This window comes from Branchiostoma floridae, chromosome 5 (genome assembly GCF_000003815.2).
Source record: "Branchiostoma floridae strain S238N-H82 chromosome 5, Bfl_VNyyK, whole genome shotgun sequence".
NCBI classification, from domain to species: domain Eukaryota; kingdom Metazoa; phylum Chordata; class Leptocardii; order Amphioxiformes; family Branchiostomatidae; genus Branchiostoma; species Branchiostoma floridae.
Window position 1 is genome coordinate 22,304,369 of NC_049983.1, and position 17,302 is coordinate 22,321,670.

The 17,302-nt window shown below is 40.5% G+C and overlaps 1 protein-coding gene across 1 annotated transcript in view; it reads right to left on the reverse strand.

Annotated features, from left to right (window-relative positions):
* Positions 1-697: 697 nt before the first annotated feature.
* The window catches only part of LOC118416286 (interleukin-17 receptor D-like), a 21,727-nt gene continuing 5,122 nt past the window's right edge, over positions 698-17,302 (reverse strand). The window contains exons 2-14 of the mRNA XM_035821375.1: positions 14,788-14,842; positions 9,183-9,326; positions 8,428-8,546; positions 7,575-7,713; positions 7,380-7,424; positions 6,918-7,099; positions 6,459-6,600; positions 5,793-5,915; positions 4,993-5,136; positions 4,584-4,678; positions 3,827-3,978; positions 2,867-3,146; positions 698-2,523 (exon numbers count right to left, since the gene is read on the reverse strand). Coding sequence (XP_035677268.1) covers positions 1,750-2,523; positions 2,867-3,146; positions 3,827-3,978; positions 4,584-4,678; positions 4,993-5,136; positions 5,793-5,915; positions 6,459-6,600; positions 6,918-7,099; positions 7,380-7,424; positions 7,575-7,713; positions 8,428-8,546; positions 9,183-9,326; positions 14,788-14,842 — 2,394 coding nt within the window. The 3' untranslated portion in view covers positions 698-1,749. The remainder of the gene's footprint in view (positions 2,524-2,866; positions 3,147-3,826; positions 3,979-4,583; positions 4,679-4,992; positions 5,137-5,792; positions 5,916-6,458; positions 6,601-6,917; positions 7,100-7,379; positions 7,425-7,574; positions 7,714-8,427; positions 8,547-9,182; positions 9,327-14,787; positions 14,843-17,302) is intronic.

A 17,302-nucleotide genomic window follows, 5' to 3' on the forward strand; every position in this document is an offset into this window, starting at 1 on the left:
AGTTTACATCTAATGAGATACTGTGTGGAGTGGTTTACATGATAGCCTAAGTGCTTTAAATCTTAATAATCATATACAATGTACATATACTGTGTTTTGATAGAGAACATGCAGGTAAAATTCACTGTACATTGTAAGGAGAATATGTTAAGCCAGAGAATAGTTTTCCTACAATTTACTCCACTGCAGCTCCTATGCATGATTATATGGATGTTTATAAAAAGCCAGGAAAGCCAGTTAGAAAGTAATGTTATGTACGTATAGCCAGAAAACGTCTTGCAAAGACACTGTGAATTGGCCAGTTTTTCATATACACCTTCTGTGCTTCATACAAAGAAAATAAGAACATTTTTTACAACTTTTATTTCATACTGTGTACAAACAGATAAAGCTTGTGGCTTCCTATCTTGGCTTACCCATACAATATATTTTTAACATCCCTGTATAGGTAGAGATGTTCAGAACATTAACTTAATATTTTCTGGGTTACAATCCAAATTAACACTAAGACAAACATTGTAGATGTACATTATAGCGACAGAACAAGCACACAACATCTTTCATGATTTATATTTATGATGCCAAATTGACTGTAATCATAAGCCTTTGTACACAAAGTCACATACAATTACAACCTCATACAAGTGCCTGTTGGTGTATTATACAAAGGCATATCTATACAATTCAGTAAGTACAAAATGGATTGTTCTCAATTTGTAAATTTATATTTCTGTTTCCACAGCCCTTACAGAATGTTTTTGAGCTGTTTTCTCTTAATAATAATAATAATACACATAAAAATTATCAATCTTTAATTTGGATATACAAGTGTACAAATATGTGCCAGGGAAATTGCAGCACTTTTCACCATGATTTAATGATATATCCCAGGATTATCGAAAAGCAATACTTGTACCTGCAGCATTTTAGCTTCATAGAAGCAGATTGATAAATTTTCCAAAGCTTAACAAGGCATATTTATACATGCTGGTATGTCACACAATCATTGATTTCCATATTTGCTGATCATTGAAACATTATTGATTACTAGCCAGAATAATGAAAATGCCAAGACATTTTGTACAAATTGAAACAACCAAGTGGTAAATGTTTGCCATAATAAGAGGTATTTTTCAGTTCGTAACTGTGAATTCCTGAACCAATAAAGAAAAGGTTCATCTGTGTTGGTAAAAATCATCCTGAAACAAATTTGAACATAATTTCCAACTCAAATTTTTGACCGTCCAACATATTCTAAAGCAGTTTGTTTGTTTGTTCGATTAGATATTTCAACTTTTCTCTGCTACCCCATAACCAATAAATACACCCCCAGTAAGACACATCTGTGGTGCTTTTGACAAAACAATTAATTTTCTTGGTTCTGAGAGCTTAAAAGTAAAAATTCAGCAAGAAAAAAAGATGAACACAGACTGCTGGGAGGAACATGACAATATTCACACCTTGGGTCGCACCAGGGTGCAAACTTTCAATCACTCTCTCAATCTTTCAATGAAGCCTTTCTCGTAAATTCTTTAAATTACCCTCAAGGCGACCTCATTTGATGGTTTTAGAGAGAGGGGTTTCCACTGTTTTAAACTTGAGGTTGAAACAACTTCTCGTACAACAGTCATAGGAGATAGACATCCTTGCCATGTCATGATGACATGGTACAGAGGTCAGTGAAAATAAATACAGCACTCTTTAACTTTGACAACCGAGAAACTCAACTGTAGTGGCCTGGTCTACCGATCAACATGTGGTGTCGGTGGGCGTGTTTGCTTCGTCCCCGCTCGACCCCGAGTGGTACGTCAGATCCACCCCCGAGTCCAGCCTGAACAGGAAGCTGTTGTCTCCCAGCCTCTTGGCGTCGGCTATGGGCTTCAGCTCTACGGACATCAGGCCAGGCGATGCCCCCAGGAGCCGATAGTTAGGGGGTAGGCTCGCCGTTCTTGCGGGGTGGGTCTTGAGTAGAGGCACGGGGGCGGGGAGCGTGGCTACCGACAGTGGGAACATGTGGGAGTCATCTGGGTTCATGTGGAGGTAGGAGGGAGCGAGCTTGGTGTGCCAGCGCTGCGCCGGGCGGGCGATGCCGTCCAGGTTCAGCTCAGAGTCCACCAGCGCCTGGTCCTCCTCCTCCTCTATCAGCTCTGCATCTGTCTTCTTCTTGGGAGGATGCTGAGATGGGTACGGCTGCATCTCCATGACGACAGGGTTTCCATCCGTGGCATCTTTCGGGACGTTCGCCACTTTTTTGTGGCTCCCGTTTCTGTGGATTTCGGGGCTGTGAATATCAACCGTTGTCTGTGGGCTGCTGCCTTCTCCTGCTGGCGTCTCGCCTTGTACTGTGCTCTCTAACCTTTGACCTGGAGGTGTTGACCCCTGACCTGCCGACCTCTGTGCACTCTCGGCACACTTCTGGGCGAACCAATCAGGGTTGTCGGTGAAGTACTTCCTGGTGGCTTTGATGGCAGAGTCGAGGGACTGTCCTGTCTCTGTCTGTAGGTGCCCCTCCTGTTCCAGGTCCTAGAAACAATGGAATTGGTCAGATTTGAAGAAAGAAAATGGGGTATGCTCTCCAATATTCAATCTATGATGTAACTTCCTTTAATGATCGAGAATGATCCAGTGCAAATAATGGTTGAGATAAAGCGAAAACAAAAGCTGTGAAAACAAAATCAAAGCTGGACAACAATTTTATATTTGGAACCCTATACTTTTCATTAGTCATGAATGGATGGATATGCAATAATATCATCATGAATAAATGAAATGTAAAATATGGATATACAGAACCCAAAGAGGCTAATATGACACCAATATCTACAATCTATACAACACATGATATATAAAAAATTCCTCCCCCCACCTTGATGAGCCTGCTGTACTTGCGACAGTTGACCTCCAGCCCGTGCAGGTGACAGAACAGCAGGTGGAACTCCGACATGACCTTGAACTTCGGCGCCAGCTCCAAGCTCCCGGGGATGTCGCTCTCGTACGTGTACTCGAAATAAGCCGTGACGAAGCGGCAGGGACGCCCGTTCGCGACGGCTCGGTCGTGGCGGAGCCTCTCTGCGGCCATGTTGACCGCGTATAGGAACATCTCGTTGGGCTGGGGATCCACTGCTGTGGTGCTGGAGCTGTTATGTCTACAGGTCAGAAAGAGAAAGATGCATTTAATTTTATAATGTTTAGAGCTTAATGATTTCGAGCTGCGCTCTGCACTTAGTAAAGTTAGAATTAGCGCTCATTCCCTCAAAATAGAAAGAGGGCGATATAAGAGATTACCAGTCTGCTTAAGAATTTGGTTGGGGATTCACGGCTGTGGTGCTTGTGGTGTTGTGTCTACAGGTCAGAGAGAGAACAATACACTGATGTAGTCACAGCCAAATGATTTTGTCAGGTAAATATTTTACATTTCTATGGTGGCAGCACTTGTGCTGTTCTGTCTACAGATAAGAATGACAGAAATATATCAAAACAGTTTACAAAGTCTGTGACAGCAAGATAGTTTTGTTAGGAAAGGAGAGACAGTACATTCAAGATGGTTGTATTACTCTAGCATTTGCCAATTATGTTTCTTTCAGGAAACCAATGGGCAAAGCACTGTGCAAAATGTACTGAATCCGTTAAAACGCTTTGCAGATTTTCATACATGTTATATTCATGACACTGTGACTATGATGATGATGCTGTGTGTCTTACAAATATCTTTAAACAAACTTTGAATAAAGCATCAATAAAAGTATATCAAAATGTATTTTATAAAGCATTTACATGACAAGTTCACATGACAAGTTCAGACAGAGTTCTACACTTTCTATCTAACCTTTGTCTCTGTAGATGATACTTGAGCCCTGTGGAGCAGACCACGATGACGTAGTCACAGTCTGTCAGGTGCTTGATGGTCCACTCTGCCTGGACGTGCAGATCCCCCTCACCCACGTACCAGGAGTCCAGGAACACATGGCACCGGCATGACTGTGGATAAGGAGAAGACAGAAACATCAGGGATGGAGAATAATATTGTACGTAGCCTGGATATAGAGGCTGCCCTTCCCCACATATCAGAAGTCCAGGAATATGTGGCAATGGCATGACTGGGAACAATGAGAGGACAGCAACATGAAGGAAAGAAAATAGTATTGCAAGCAGCCTGGACATCGGGAGGTCCCCCTCCCCCACATACCAGGAGTCATGGAACACATGGCACTGGCATGACTGAAAATAAGGAAACCAACATTAATCTAAGGAAAGTAAAGATGTGCTGTCTAACGAGGGTGAGCCCGCTGCACAGAGCCGCATGGAAGCGGAGTGTGAAGACTAGCCCACTGCTGCCTACCCGTGTGTCAGCAATCCCAGCAGCAGTATAATCAGGAAGGGAAAGGAAAATAAACTGCTTTAAGGTTGAATAACGTGCATTATTAAGATGCAACTCTGAAGAGCTAATATGTCTATTTTGTCAATGAATGTGCTGTGGTGCTTGCTCATCTATGCGGAACAAAAGCAATACAAACCATATGTTCTAGGAAGAAAAGACAATTCTTATTTTTCTGCTAAGCCTTATGTTTCTTTACTTAACTCACCTCGTGTAGGAAGGATGCAAACTGGTTGACAGTGTTGGTGTGGGCATCACAGTCTGCTGGCGAGTACAGGATCAGCACTTTGGGGCAGTCGTAATCTAGAAGAAGAAAGAAAAGACATTCATGATACAGGAATTGGACACTGACATGCCTGAAAGAAAACAAAGACATGTGTATGTACTTGGCAGCACAGTGTCATGCACAATGAAATGTGGATCTGAAAGTTGAGGAAAAGATCATCAAACAAATATGCATCTTTTATCACATCTCTCTTCAGTTGATTGCACAATGTGACTTTACTACAGCTCACTTTTATACTAAATTATAGCTTAGCTCACAAGGTCACCCCTTTCAACGAAGTAACAATTAATCAGTTACTGAAAAAAAATCAGAATACCATGATTACATGTACCTGGTGAGAGCAGATCCTTGCTCTTCTCTCCATTGTTCCTCTGTCCAGTCCTGACCCCTCCTTGCTGCTGTCCCCCCTCCCCTCCCAGACTCATGGACTCCCCCGGTCCATCCTCCTCATCCTCAAACTCCCTGTATTCATTCTCTGTAGGAGGGGGAAGGGTACAAAAATGAACATATAGGTGGACAAATTGATATGTTAAAAAAAAGGACTGATCTTGAACCAGTTTAGCTCACTGAAGATAAATTCTTCCACTGGTCGTGACAGAGAAGACAGATGCTATGTACAGCATTAATAGGTTCATTGAAATGGGGAAATTCCCACTAGCTCTTTTCCACAAGCACAATGACCAGCGGACCATGGTTTAATGTCCCACCCTAAGGATTGCAACCCTTCCGGTAGTGTGCATGTCAAGTGAGCAATACAGCAGAATCAAACTCACAACGTTACTAAGCTTCTACCCACTGGACTACACACGCTTCACTAATTGTTTAGCTAATGTCAGAAACTGTTACAGTATAATACAAATAATATTACTGAATTTTAATGTCTTCCTTTTCTATGAATCATGTTTCTTTTAACTTCTGACCAATTTTACCTAAACTGTAAGCTATTGACTACATAAGCAGAACAAACAAGGTCAGGACAGCATACATACAAATGTCAATCATGTTTGATTTTTATGCTTGATGGTAGTATTAACAGAAAATGTATATTCTTTTATTACCAAAAAATGTTTAATCATTCAGCAGAGCCAAAACTGTATGATTGTACAGCATGTACTAAAGAAAGATGCTCACTTCTCCTTCTGTATCTTCTGTAGATCAGTACAGCAGCAAGTCCAGCAAAGGCCCACAGACCCAGGACACCCAGGCAGGCCATGGCTACGATCACTGGTGTGGACAGGGTGGGTCCACGTGGGTCTACAATAGAAGAGATGGGACATGTTAGTAAGGCTTCACAGACCCAGGACACCCAGGCAGGCCATGGCTATGATCACTGGTGTGGACAGGGTGGGTCCACGTGGGTCTACAATAGAAGAGATGGGACATGTTAGTAAGGCTTCACAGACCCAGGACACCCAGGCAGGCCATGGCTACGATCACTGGTGTGGACAGGGTGGGTCCACGTGGGTCTAAAACAAAAGGAACATGTATCATGTTAGTACAGCCCCCACATACGGAGCATCCAGGCAGGCCAGGTTGGAACAGTTAATATAGAAGAAAAAAATCCTCGTAAGTAATAAATGCTAAAATGATATAGGCTTTTCAAACCAAAATAGTTATGGTTTAGAGCCTCGGATATTTGTATCAAACAGGAAAACTATATTAATAGTTCTTTTAGAAATATAACTACATGTACTGTTATACAGAAATGAAGAGAAGCAATGTTTATAATCTTTATCAATAATGTTACAACCCCAATGCTAACATGATAAAACCAGCTGTGGAACTTTTGCTACTGACCAGGTTTGTGCTGCACAGAGAAGACCACAGGAGTGGACCTGGGAGCTCCCTGCTGGTTAGAGGAGATCTGTACTGTGTAGGGCGCGCTGGGGTCCAGATTCTCCAGATCGTACGTCAGGGAGGTGGCGTTTGCATCAAAAGGCTGCCGGGGACAAAACACCAGTGGTTAAGTAAAGTTCAAACAAAGACACATTTCACAGTACTTTAGATAATAATAAACAATATTTAAATGTTGTTAAGACAATCCATTCTCTACTACTGAGTGAAAATTGGAGATTTACTTTTATATGATTGATTTCAGCATTACTAAAATGAATTCTAGTAACGTTCAAGAAGTAATCTACAATTATGTTCCATTCATTTGTCTCTCAGAGAGACAATTGTTGTAATGCTTTTTTTTTTCAAGAAATTTTAAAGTATAAATCCATGTTGTATGGAAACAAATACTTCCTGTCTCACCTGCTGTACAATATACGAAGTGGTGTTCTCTGGTTCCCAGGTATCCACCTCCAGATAGTTGTGGGGCGGCCGTCCAAAGTGCACGAAGTAACTGCCGAACTTGTACCGCTCGGGCGCCAGGTCAAAGGTCACCTTAGCCGAGGAGTAGCTGGAGTTGACCTTGACTGTCTGAGGCAGCCATTCTGTGAGAGGTCAAAAGAAAGTTTAGAATCTGAAGATCCTTGGTTCAAATCCCTTACAGACCTAGATGTTGTACCCTTGGGAGAGGCACCTTATTTTGTACAAAACTGGTGTGTTATGCCAAAAGCAGTCTACTGACAATGGAAAATAAAAAGACACAAAATGTCAGCGATACAGGCTACAGTAAAGACCTACAATTTACAAATTCAAAGCAGTAGGACAAAAAGTTGTGCGCATCAATTCTTTACATATTTACAAGTTGAAAAGTTATTTACTACGTACCTTCCATGCACTCTTGAAGAGACTTGTTCAACAGGTAGTCACATTCTGAAAAGGCAAAGATGCATTTTTTCCATCACAATATAATCTAAATACATTTAAATGTATACATTTCATTGTTAAACCTGGCATGGCATATTAAATGTATGAAAACATGAAATTGTTGTCTTTTTCATATGGCATTCCTTTGTAGCTTACCTCTAGCATGGAAGGTAAATGTAGACACTCTGTCTTGCTGCAGTTCTGAAACTTTAGGTAGAGGGAGTGGCTGCACTGCTACCAGGTACTCAGCTTCCAAAACGAGGTTCTGGAATCCATCATAGTGATACTCTTCCATCTGTGGAATAAGATATAAAAGGTTACTTCTTTGTCTCTACTACATGTACTTGTTGTTTGTTTGCTTGTTAGTTATTGCAGTATTGTTGTACATTTATACCATTGTTTCCCTTCAGCTACATGTATTTTCATGGCTTCCCTAACATGAAAATGGACACTATCCAACAAAGCATAAGTCATCACCTTACAAATCTTGTTCAATGTGACGAGGGAAAATATGATAGAGTTCTTAGTCAAAACAATTTCCTGTACCAAAGTTGACCTAGTATACAAATCACAGTACAAGAAAACAAGAGGACCACAAGATAGAAGATTGGCATGATACAAGATAAAAGTTTCCCTTTGTCATATGGTTGCAAGGACCTGAATTCTTCACCCTACCATTGTACACGGTGCAATGGCCGATTAGGTAGAGAGTTCACCTTGCATTCGGTAGATCGTGGGTTTGATCCCCGGCCGAGTTATACCAAGTCAAGACTTTAAAATTGTTCATGCTGCTTTCTGCGTTTTAGCACTCAGCATTCAGGAAAGAGTATGGCAGTTAAATACACATCACAACCAATGCACTAGGTATGCACTAGCCCCCTGCTCTAGTGATTGCACAAATTGTGTGGCCCAGGGCTACAGAAACAGATACGGACGCCGCCCTCGGCACCATCTGGTATGGGAAGGACTTTAACTAAGCAATGAACGAACACACAGACTGCTTGCGTACCAGTTTCTGCTGCGAGGTGAGGTTGTCCTGAGTCAGGTGCAGCTGCACACACCTGCTGCGGCTGAAGTCCCCCCGACCACCCTGCAGAGTAAGTTGGAAACCCTGCAGGTACGCTAGGCCTGCAGAAAGGTACAACAGATTTACTACTTTGCCTCAAACCAGTTAGGTAACTTACCAGCTAGCAAAAAGGTATGTCGATGAAGGTTAGACATCCAGGTCATAAGATACACCAAAAAGCAATTGATTACTCAAGCAACTGGATATGATTTTGGAAAATTCTTGTTTTAATTCTTATATACTTTGTGAATTGATATGCAAAAGAGATCTAGTTTGGGAACAGTTTTATCCTAACTATGAATTGATATAAAGGAAGAAAGACAAATATTAACAAAAAGAAGCTTTGTACAGAATAGATAAGTTCAATCAGCTTACTGGAAAGTACAAGGAGTAGTGGTCCTCTGTTTATTAATGTGTTCTAAGGATCACTTTTTCTCATACTAGCCTTGATATAGAATTTAGAAAAGGCTTTTTTTCTTGAACCTGTACCTTTACACCAAATGGAAACATGAAACAATATGCCAAAATGCAATTACTCAAGCAACTGGATATGATTTTGGAAACGGTCAGACGTTTCAGACACCATCCGTGGTCTTTCGTCAGTTTAGCGTATCTTATCACCTGGATGTCTAACCTTCATCAATGTATCATGAAACAATATATATCCAGCCCCCATACAATGAAAAATATGTATCTACCTAGATTGCTTGGTTTCCAGCTAATCCTGACCCCGTCAGTCTGCTCGCCCTCTAGTGACTTGTGTGTGACCTGCAGCTCCTCTGGCCTGCCGATCTCGGCACTCTCCGTCTCCACCAGGTTTCCCACCAGTAAGGACACACAATCTGAAAGGTTTTATAGGTTATTGTTAGCCCATTCAAAATTCCAAATGGGTCTCTTGACTCATCCATCTGGACATGTTTACTTCATGTATCCATAAGCTGGGGAATTGGGATTAGGTTATATATAATTTACATAAGTAACTGTCATCAAGTGAAATTCTACATTGTACATACTTCATTTTTCAACTTAGGGGTTTGCAGGAAAGGGACCCTGAACAGCAAGGTTTTGTATCACACAATGTTTGTTTGTGTGCTGGCAAGAAAATTATTCTTGCATGAGCGGGTAGAAAAGGATAATGAGTTGGTAACTACTACTGATGGGTGCATTTTTGCAATGCCACCTAGCAGGTTGCTCTAGAATTGCAAGGCAGGTGATCACCACAAATACAGCATTGTCTGACACAAAAACAAAGACAAGTTAAGCTTCAGTTTTGAGGTTTAGAAGTATGAGTCATGTTGATGTTTTAGCAGCCGCCATGTTCTTTGTGTATGTCTAATAGTGCAAGGACATATCTGCATTGTGAGATTCCTCTGAAGCAAGAAGGCATGCTAATGGATGTGATGGAATAATGTACATTGTATGCCCACTGACTTGGACTGAACACGGCTGTCAGAACAAGGCTGTAGGTGTATGTACAATACAAACAATACATTTCATACAATATAATCTTGTATAAACATCCAACAATTGTACGTGCTTGCCTTTGACGCAATGATATTCCTCTATGTACTTCTATGGTTGCTTTTGTTAATTAATCAACTGAATCTATGCATGATTCCTTCTTGAAGTCCAATGAAAAGTATATAGCCAATGTCCCAACAGTGACAAACAGACAGGATTCTTTAAGACTTTGATTAGTAGGGAATTTTGTATGTTTATCATAATGGGACTTAAAAGTGGCCACACTTGTCCAATGGTCCCTATGCAGATCTAGAGGTGGCCACTAGTATTGGTTTGTCTGTATATCAATAACTAGACGGTCTGTATGTAGGTGTAGTCACTAGTACAAGTTTGACTGTATTATATCAATAGCTAGATGGCCCTTATGTAGAGGTGGTCATTTGTACAGGTTTGATGGTGGTCCTTGTGTAGAGGTGGTGACTAGCATAGGTTTGACTGTACATGTGTATATATGTGGCCAGGTGGTCCTTATGTAGAGGTGGTCACAAGTACAGGTGACATCTAGGTGTGTTCTGTTACAGGTAGACTAAGTGACATGTCCATTCATCACTGTCCCCCGGTACACACAGGCCATGTTTGACCCGGGCAATAAGGTAAACAGCCTGGTCCAACAAGTTTGTCCTTCTGTGCTACCTTTTGTACTGTGTCACAGTGTGTGTTTACAATTATATGAACAAAAGTGACAACTACATATACAGGACCACGCAAATCTTGTTTATAAGTAGACCAGGAACGATTCAAGAGTCTAAGAAGTAGTTCTAACTCTGCAAAAGTTTGTTGGAAAACAAACAAAACAATTCCAAACTCAGTCAGCAAAGTTTTTTCTCTCACCTCTAGGGATGAGATAGATATACATTTTTTGTACCACTACTTGCACTGGTTTAAGGTGTAACGATCATGTAATTGGTTCAACAGCATTTAAGGCATCCCTGGAGCCATCCAGTTTTATCATAAGTTACCACAGAACTGCTACTCTGCTGGTCATGAAATAATTGTTGAAATTCATAGCAACAATGGAAGTTCCTAAATTACCATTCTTCCGAACGGTGACTCACCCAGCAACACAAATATTTGTTGAATGACCCAGGGCTTTGCAAAAACTTTTTTCCTAGAACTTGAGGAAATGAGTCCTCTTGTGTGATCATGCAGTGGCCACACTACATGTAAATAACATATACAGTCAAACCTGTCACTTTAATGCTCAAGGCATGCATACCCTCTGCTACCGCCAAAATAACCCTGTCAGGAACTCCAAATCCTCGCAAACTACAATGTCAAACTCGTTGCAGGGTGACATAAGGCTGCAGTATGGTTGCCATAGGCAGTGTTTCTGTATCAACGGGACCGGAAATCTTGTGGCCGTGGCCACGTTGGACAGGTGGCCGCTAAGCCTATTTCTTAATCATTATGAATCCAAGGGACCGACAAAAAGTGGCCACTATGGCCAGGTGGCTGCTATGCAAAGGTGGCCGCTAATACAGGTTTGACTGTACATGTAACTCAAGGCCAAAGGTTCAAGATTTGTCCTGGAAAAGGTCCAAAAACTTCTTACCTAGAACTAACTCTTGGCCACATTTTCAAGATTTTTCCTGGAACTATTTCAAAAGCTTTTTTCCTAGAAATTGAGTCCACTTGTGTTCAATCATGCCAAGGCCACCCTACTAGATGTAGGTATCATATAACTCGTGACCAAAGGCTCAAGATTATTCTTGGAACAATTTCAAAAGCTTCTTTCCAAGACCTTGGAGAAGTGTGTTACTTCTGCAACATTCTAGGTTCAGAGCTCAAGTTCACCCAAGTACATTGGACACAATAGGTCACACACAAAGTGACAGATGCAACAAAATACATATAAAGTCAATACATAGAATAACACGCACTCACACATACACATGAAGCACACACGCACACACAGTGGCATGCACACATAGTGACACACAAACATGTACAGGCATGCAAGCACACTGTACATGCACACACAATATACACACACACACACACACACAAACATACATACACACATTTATTCCAATTTCTAACTGTTTTTACCTCCATGAAAAAATGGAGGTATAGTTTTTGGTGTGTCTGTGTGTCTGTGTATCTGTGTGTCTGTCTGTGTGTGTGTCCGCATATTTGTGGACATCATAACTTGAGAACCTCTCAATGGACTACGATGATATTTGGTATGTGGGTAGGGGTTGGGAAGACGAAGGTCAAGGTCGATTTTGGGCCCCCTAGTGTGTGACCTTGGTACTGCAGCAGAACTTCAATTTTTTGTATCTTTTTATCTGGACATGCTATGGTCTTGATTTCTTGGTGGCAGATAGCTTTTGATGTAAGGAAGAAGTGGTGTATGTTTGGGCCCCCTAGCAGCTTGCTCTGGGACCGCAGGAGCATTTTTGTCAAAATCTTCCAAGAAGCATAACGGAACATAGGAATGATGAATTTCCATGATATTTGGTATGCAGGTACATGTAGCAGAGATGTACATAATGAAATCAAAATTATGCAAATTTGGACTTCATTTGCATACTTAATGAGGAAAATGTATATTTACAGTGTTTTCCAGTATATCACTCAAATACATGTTACATATGTAGTTTGTGGCAGGCGGAAGTTAAGCAGATACTAATTATGCAAATAAGTCTCTAATTTGCATAATTGATTTGAAAGTGTCCTGATTTTTCTTATTTCGTGTAGTAAATGATTGGTCTGTCAACACTGTGACCTGTGTACGTTAGTTAAAGGTGTACATAAGCAAGCATAAATTATGCTAATGTGAAAGTCATTTGCATAATCAGAATATTTCATGGAGGTATGAGGTCTCCGAACTCTAGTTACATTCAGTTTTATCTGCCTCCATATATACAACATTTTTGTACTAGTAGAGTCGATTCCACATTACCAAGAGGGTCTTTCTTGCCTTTTGTTCCAACATTTTGAAAATCTTTATAACATTCTAAATGTGATAAATAACTATTTAGAACTATTTACAACATCTGTGTGATGTCCTAAATATTTTCTATAGTGTTCATACATGTTAGAAACATTTCTAACATCAAATCCATTATTACCTCCATGAAAAAATGGAGGTATAGTTTTGAGTGTGTCTGTCTGTGTGTCTGTGTGTCTGTGTGTCTGTGTGTGTGTCTGTGTGTCCGCATATTTGTGGTCAGCATAACTTGAGAACCTCTTGATGGACTACGATGATATTTGGTATATGGGTAGGGGTTGGGAAGACGAAGGTCAAGGTCAATTTTGGGCCCCCTGGTGTATGACCTTGGTACTGCAGCGCAACTTCCGGTTTTGCTATCTCTGTGTTCTGAACATGCTATGGTCAAGATTTTTAAGTATTAGATAGCTCTTATGCTCAGGAAAAAATGACATAAGTTTGGGCCCCCTAGCGTCTAGTTTTGGGATAGCAGGGGCATTTTTGTCAAAAACTTCTGACGAGGATAACTCAAGAAGGGAACAACGGATTTTCATGATTTTTGGTATGTAGGTACCTTAGACAATGTTGTACAAGATAAAATACTAATTATGCAATATAGGAGTACATTTGCATAATTAATGAGAATATTCTATCATAGCAGTTTTTTCAATGTATCTCTTGTCCCGTACGTGATATGGTCGTGACATTTAAGTGGTAGATAGCTTTTAGTGTCATGACAAAGTGGGGCAAGTTTCAGTCCCCTAACATTCAATTGTGGAACTGCAGGGGCGTTTTTGTCAAGACATTCTAAAGAGGATAACTGCAGAAAGGATTGACGAATTGCCTACATTTTAGGTATGCAGGTAGCTTAGGCAAAGATGTTCATAATGATATGCATGTTATGCAAATGAGGAGTTAATTTGCATAATTAATGAGGAAATTGTATAATTCCATTGTTTTCAATAACTGGACTTCAATAAATGTAACACATGTTAATATGATAGGTGGAATATAAGCAGATACCAAATATGATAATGAGGAACTTATTTGCATAATTTATGTAAAAATTGGAAAACCGCTTTATGATTAATAATGGAAATTTTATAATTGTGACATGTGTACGTTTGTCAATGATGAACAACACCATGCATAAATTATGTTAATGTCTTAGTCAATGGCATGAAATTTACAAAAGCTCTAAATTTTCATGGAGGTATGAGGTCGCCGAACTCTAGTTTCTGTTAGTTTCTAAACTGTTCCAACATAGATTCATCATTTGTGATCACATGTGATCATATGTTCGAACAGTGAAACAAAATGATGAAACTGGGTCAGTGGGCTGGGAAGAGGGCAATTCACACATCCCTGCCAAGTACAGGAAATTGTGTCTGTCTGACAGCTTTTCACAAAAGAGCCACTAGTGTCTACTAAAGAAAATCTAAAGATAGAAGACCCAAACAAAAGGCCCATCTTAGCAGCTTTGTTTATTGGGGTAATAAAAGTTTTTATGGAGAAAAAAAATGACGCAAATTGTTGGAACATATGATCACATGTTCCAACAATAACAAAAACACATAGATGTTTCTAACTTGTTCTAAATAAAGAGATATTTGTACCATTAATTTACCAATGTTTCCAACATATATAGATAGGTTCAAACATGTTCAAACTTTCATTTTCAATTGTTTGAACAATTTAGAACTTCAGTGACTGAAATATTCTTTTGCTTAGAATAGTTCAAACTTATTACAAATATTATTTCAAAACCCTCTCGGTGACTCGGAATCGACTCTACTATTACAAACGTACCTGAAACAAAATACGGCTGCCAATGTACATATGATACTCACCTATGACTTTCAGGTCTCTCCGTTCTCTACTGTGACACCAGGCATCGCAGTCAACCTGTCAGGAAATTACAGAAATAAGAAGAAGAATGGAAAATATTTTTCTATTGATATTAACAGGCAATTTTCCGGATAAAAAGGTTTGTCTATGCTTTTGATAATGAATAATGTATGTATTAAAGCATCAATTAATTATGCATTAATGTTTCATCAGTCAACTCTGTTTCATTTTATCTTTAACTGTACTACAGTAATACTACAGGTAAGCAGTAAATTACCCTCCTATTATGAGTTTTTTTCACTCCATTGAAAAGCATGTTTTTTTTACACAGGAGAGTTCATAATAAAGCTACAGGAAACCACCGCCCAAAACATGCATCCGTGCAGCCGTTCAGTTTTTAGCTCCACACTTTATAAAGGAGACCTTAAGGCCAACAAGTAACAGCAGAGGCGGCGGCACCGTTTTATAGTTGTGGGGGCGAAAATGTCTCATATCACTAAATCGCGGGCCGAAGGCCCGAGGCGTCGCGCCGGAGGCGCGACCCTTCTAGGGGGGTCCGGGGGCATGCACCCCCGGAAAAATTTCAAATCTAAACCCTCTGAAACGCTATTTCCTGTATTTTGAGGGGCAAATTTTGCTGCCAGACTAAGCTAACTTCAATGACATTTCTATCAAAAACACACATAGTTTTAGCTTTAGTTATTGAGGGCGACACCCCCAACATATTTTCACCATCTCGAGCGGCGAAGGTACGCGCCGTTGCAAGGTAGGTTCTGGAACTTTTTGAAATCTAGACCCTCTGAAACGCCATTTCCTGTATTTTGAGGGACAAATTTTGCAGACAGACTAAGCTGAATTTAATTAAACTTCTAGTAAAGAAAACGATTTTTGAGGGCGACGACCCACGCACCAACATATTTTGCACTACGTCGTTGTGGGCCCCGAAGACGCAAGCCGCCGCAAGGGAGTTTTGGACAAATTTTTAAATCAGGACACTTTGAATGCCATTTCCTGCATTTGAGGGGAACATTTTGCTCGTAAACAAATCTAAGTTTGATAATGAAATTTCTACTAGAAAAAGGTCGTGGGGGATGACGCTCTCGTAGCATTTTCCTACCATGTCCAGTGCCGACGGCGCGAATCCTCACAAGGGAGGTCCTTAGAAATTTTGAAATCTGGACCCTCTGAAACGTCATTTCCTGCATTTTTAGGGCCAAATTTTGCCAGTAGACTAGCGAGATTTGATGAAATTTCCAGTAGTGAAAATATACACAAGGGTTTCAGCTTGATTTTGAGTGCTTCAGCTTATTTCGTCGCCCCCACGACCTATTTTTTGTGGGGGCGGCCGCCCCCACTGCCCCCATGGTGCCGCCGCCACTGAACAGCACATTTAGCACAATCTGGCTACCCTCCAGTCAACCTCTACCCATCTGGCAGGGGTCCCACCATTCCTGTTTTTCCTTCACGATTCCAAACATAACAAGAGCTGCCATCCAAATATCATTTATTCATGGTATCAGTGGATGTACTATTTACAAGAAAAATATGCTGGTAGTACATTTACATACTGTATATGGCTACACACTGCATGACATGTCTTTGACGGATTTTTCGTCTTTCATTTCTAAACGGTTCACAATAAGGTTATCTCCAAGCAGATCCTACGGTAGTATAAGATAGTATCAAAAGCTACCAGAGGAGTGAAGCCGGCCTAGGAACTCTGCGCTTGGCTAACAGTGGCTGATTACACTCTTTGGCCAGCAATACTCCTTAACCAGCTTTTATACTATCTTATGCCACTAGTAAATCTGCCTGGAGATTAATAATATGGTACAAGAGGAGATTTATCTGCAGATTTAAATGTCCCTGAGGGACTATTGAGCCAGGGTTAAAGAGTAATACAGTAGCTACAGCCTTATCAGGTAGCTGGCTGCTGGCCACAACCATCCATCACATCATACACATGCTATAAATATGTCACAGTGGAGATCACGATCCAGGAGAATCGCCGATCCTCCTAGGAGAGATCGCGATCGGAGTTTCTCCTAGGAGAAACTACAATAGATATAGGAAACAGATCCCGATCGCAATCTGTACTAGTAGAATCGGCGATTCTCCTAGTACAGATTGCAATCAGGATCTCTCCTAGGAGAAACTCCGATCCAAACTCAAACGATGCTAAGATGTATGAAACAACAATAATTTTTTTTATAAACAATGATTTTATTCAGTTTCAAATGCAAACCTACTAACTCATTACCAACTACACTCAAGCCTACTTCTGTAATTCTACAATGTTAACTTCACCGAAGACTACCACACTTGAGTCACTTCTGCAACTTTACTCAAGATACCATACTGGTCTTCTTCTTCTTTCGTGTCATCACTACTGGTGTCACTACAACTATACTAAGGCAACCACACTATCATATAGTATATAGCATCATTTTTCTAACAGCATATTCAACATTACCACATTTGTGTCTTTCCCAGAACTAACTTGTTAGTAATATCTTG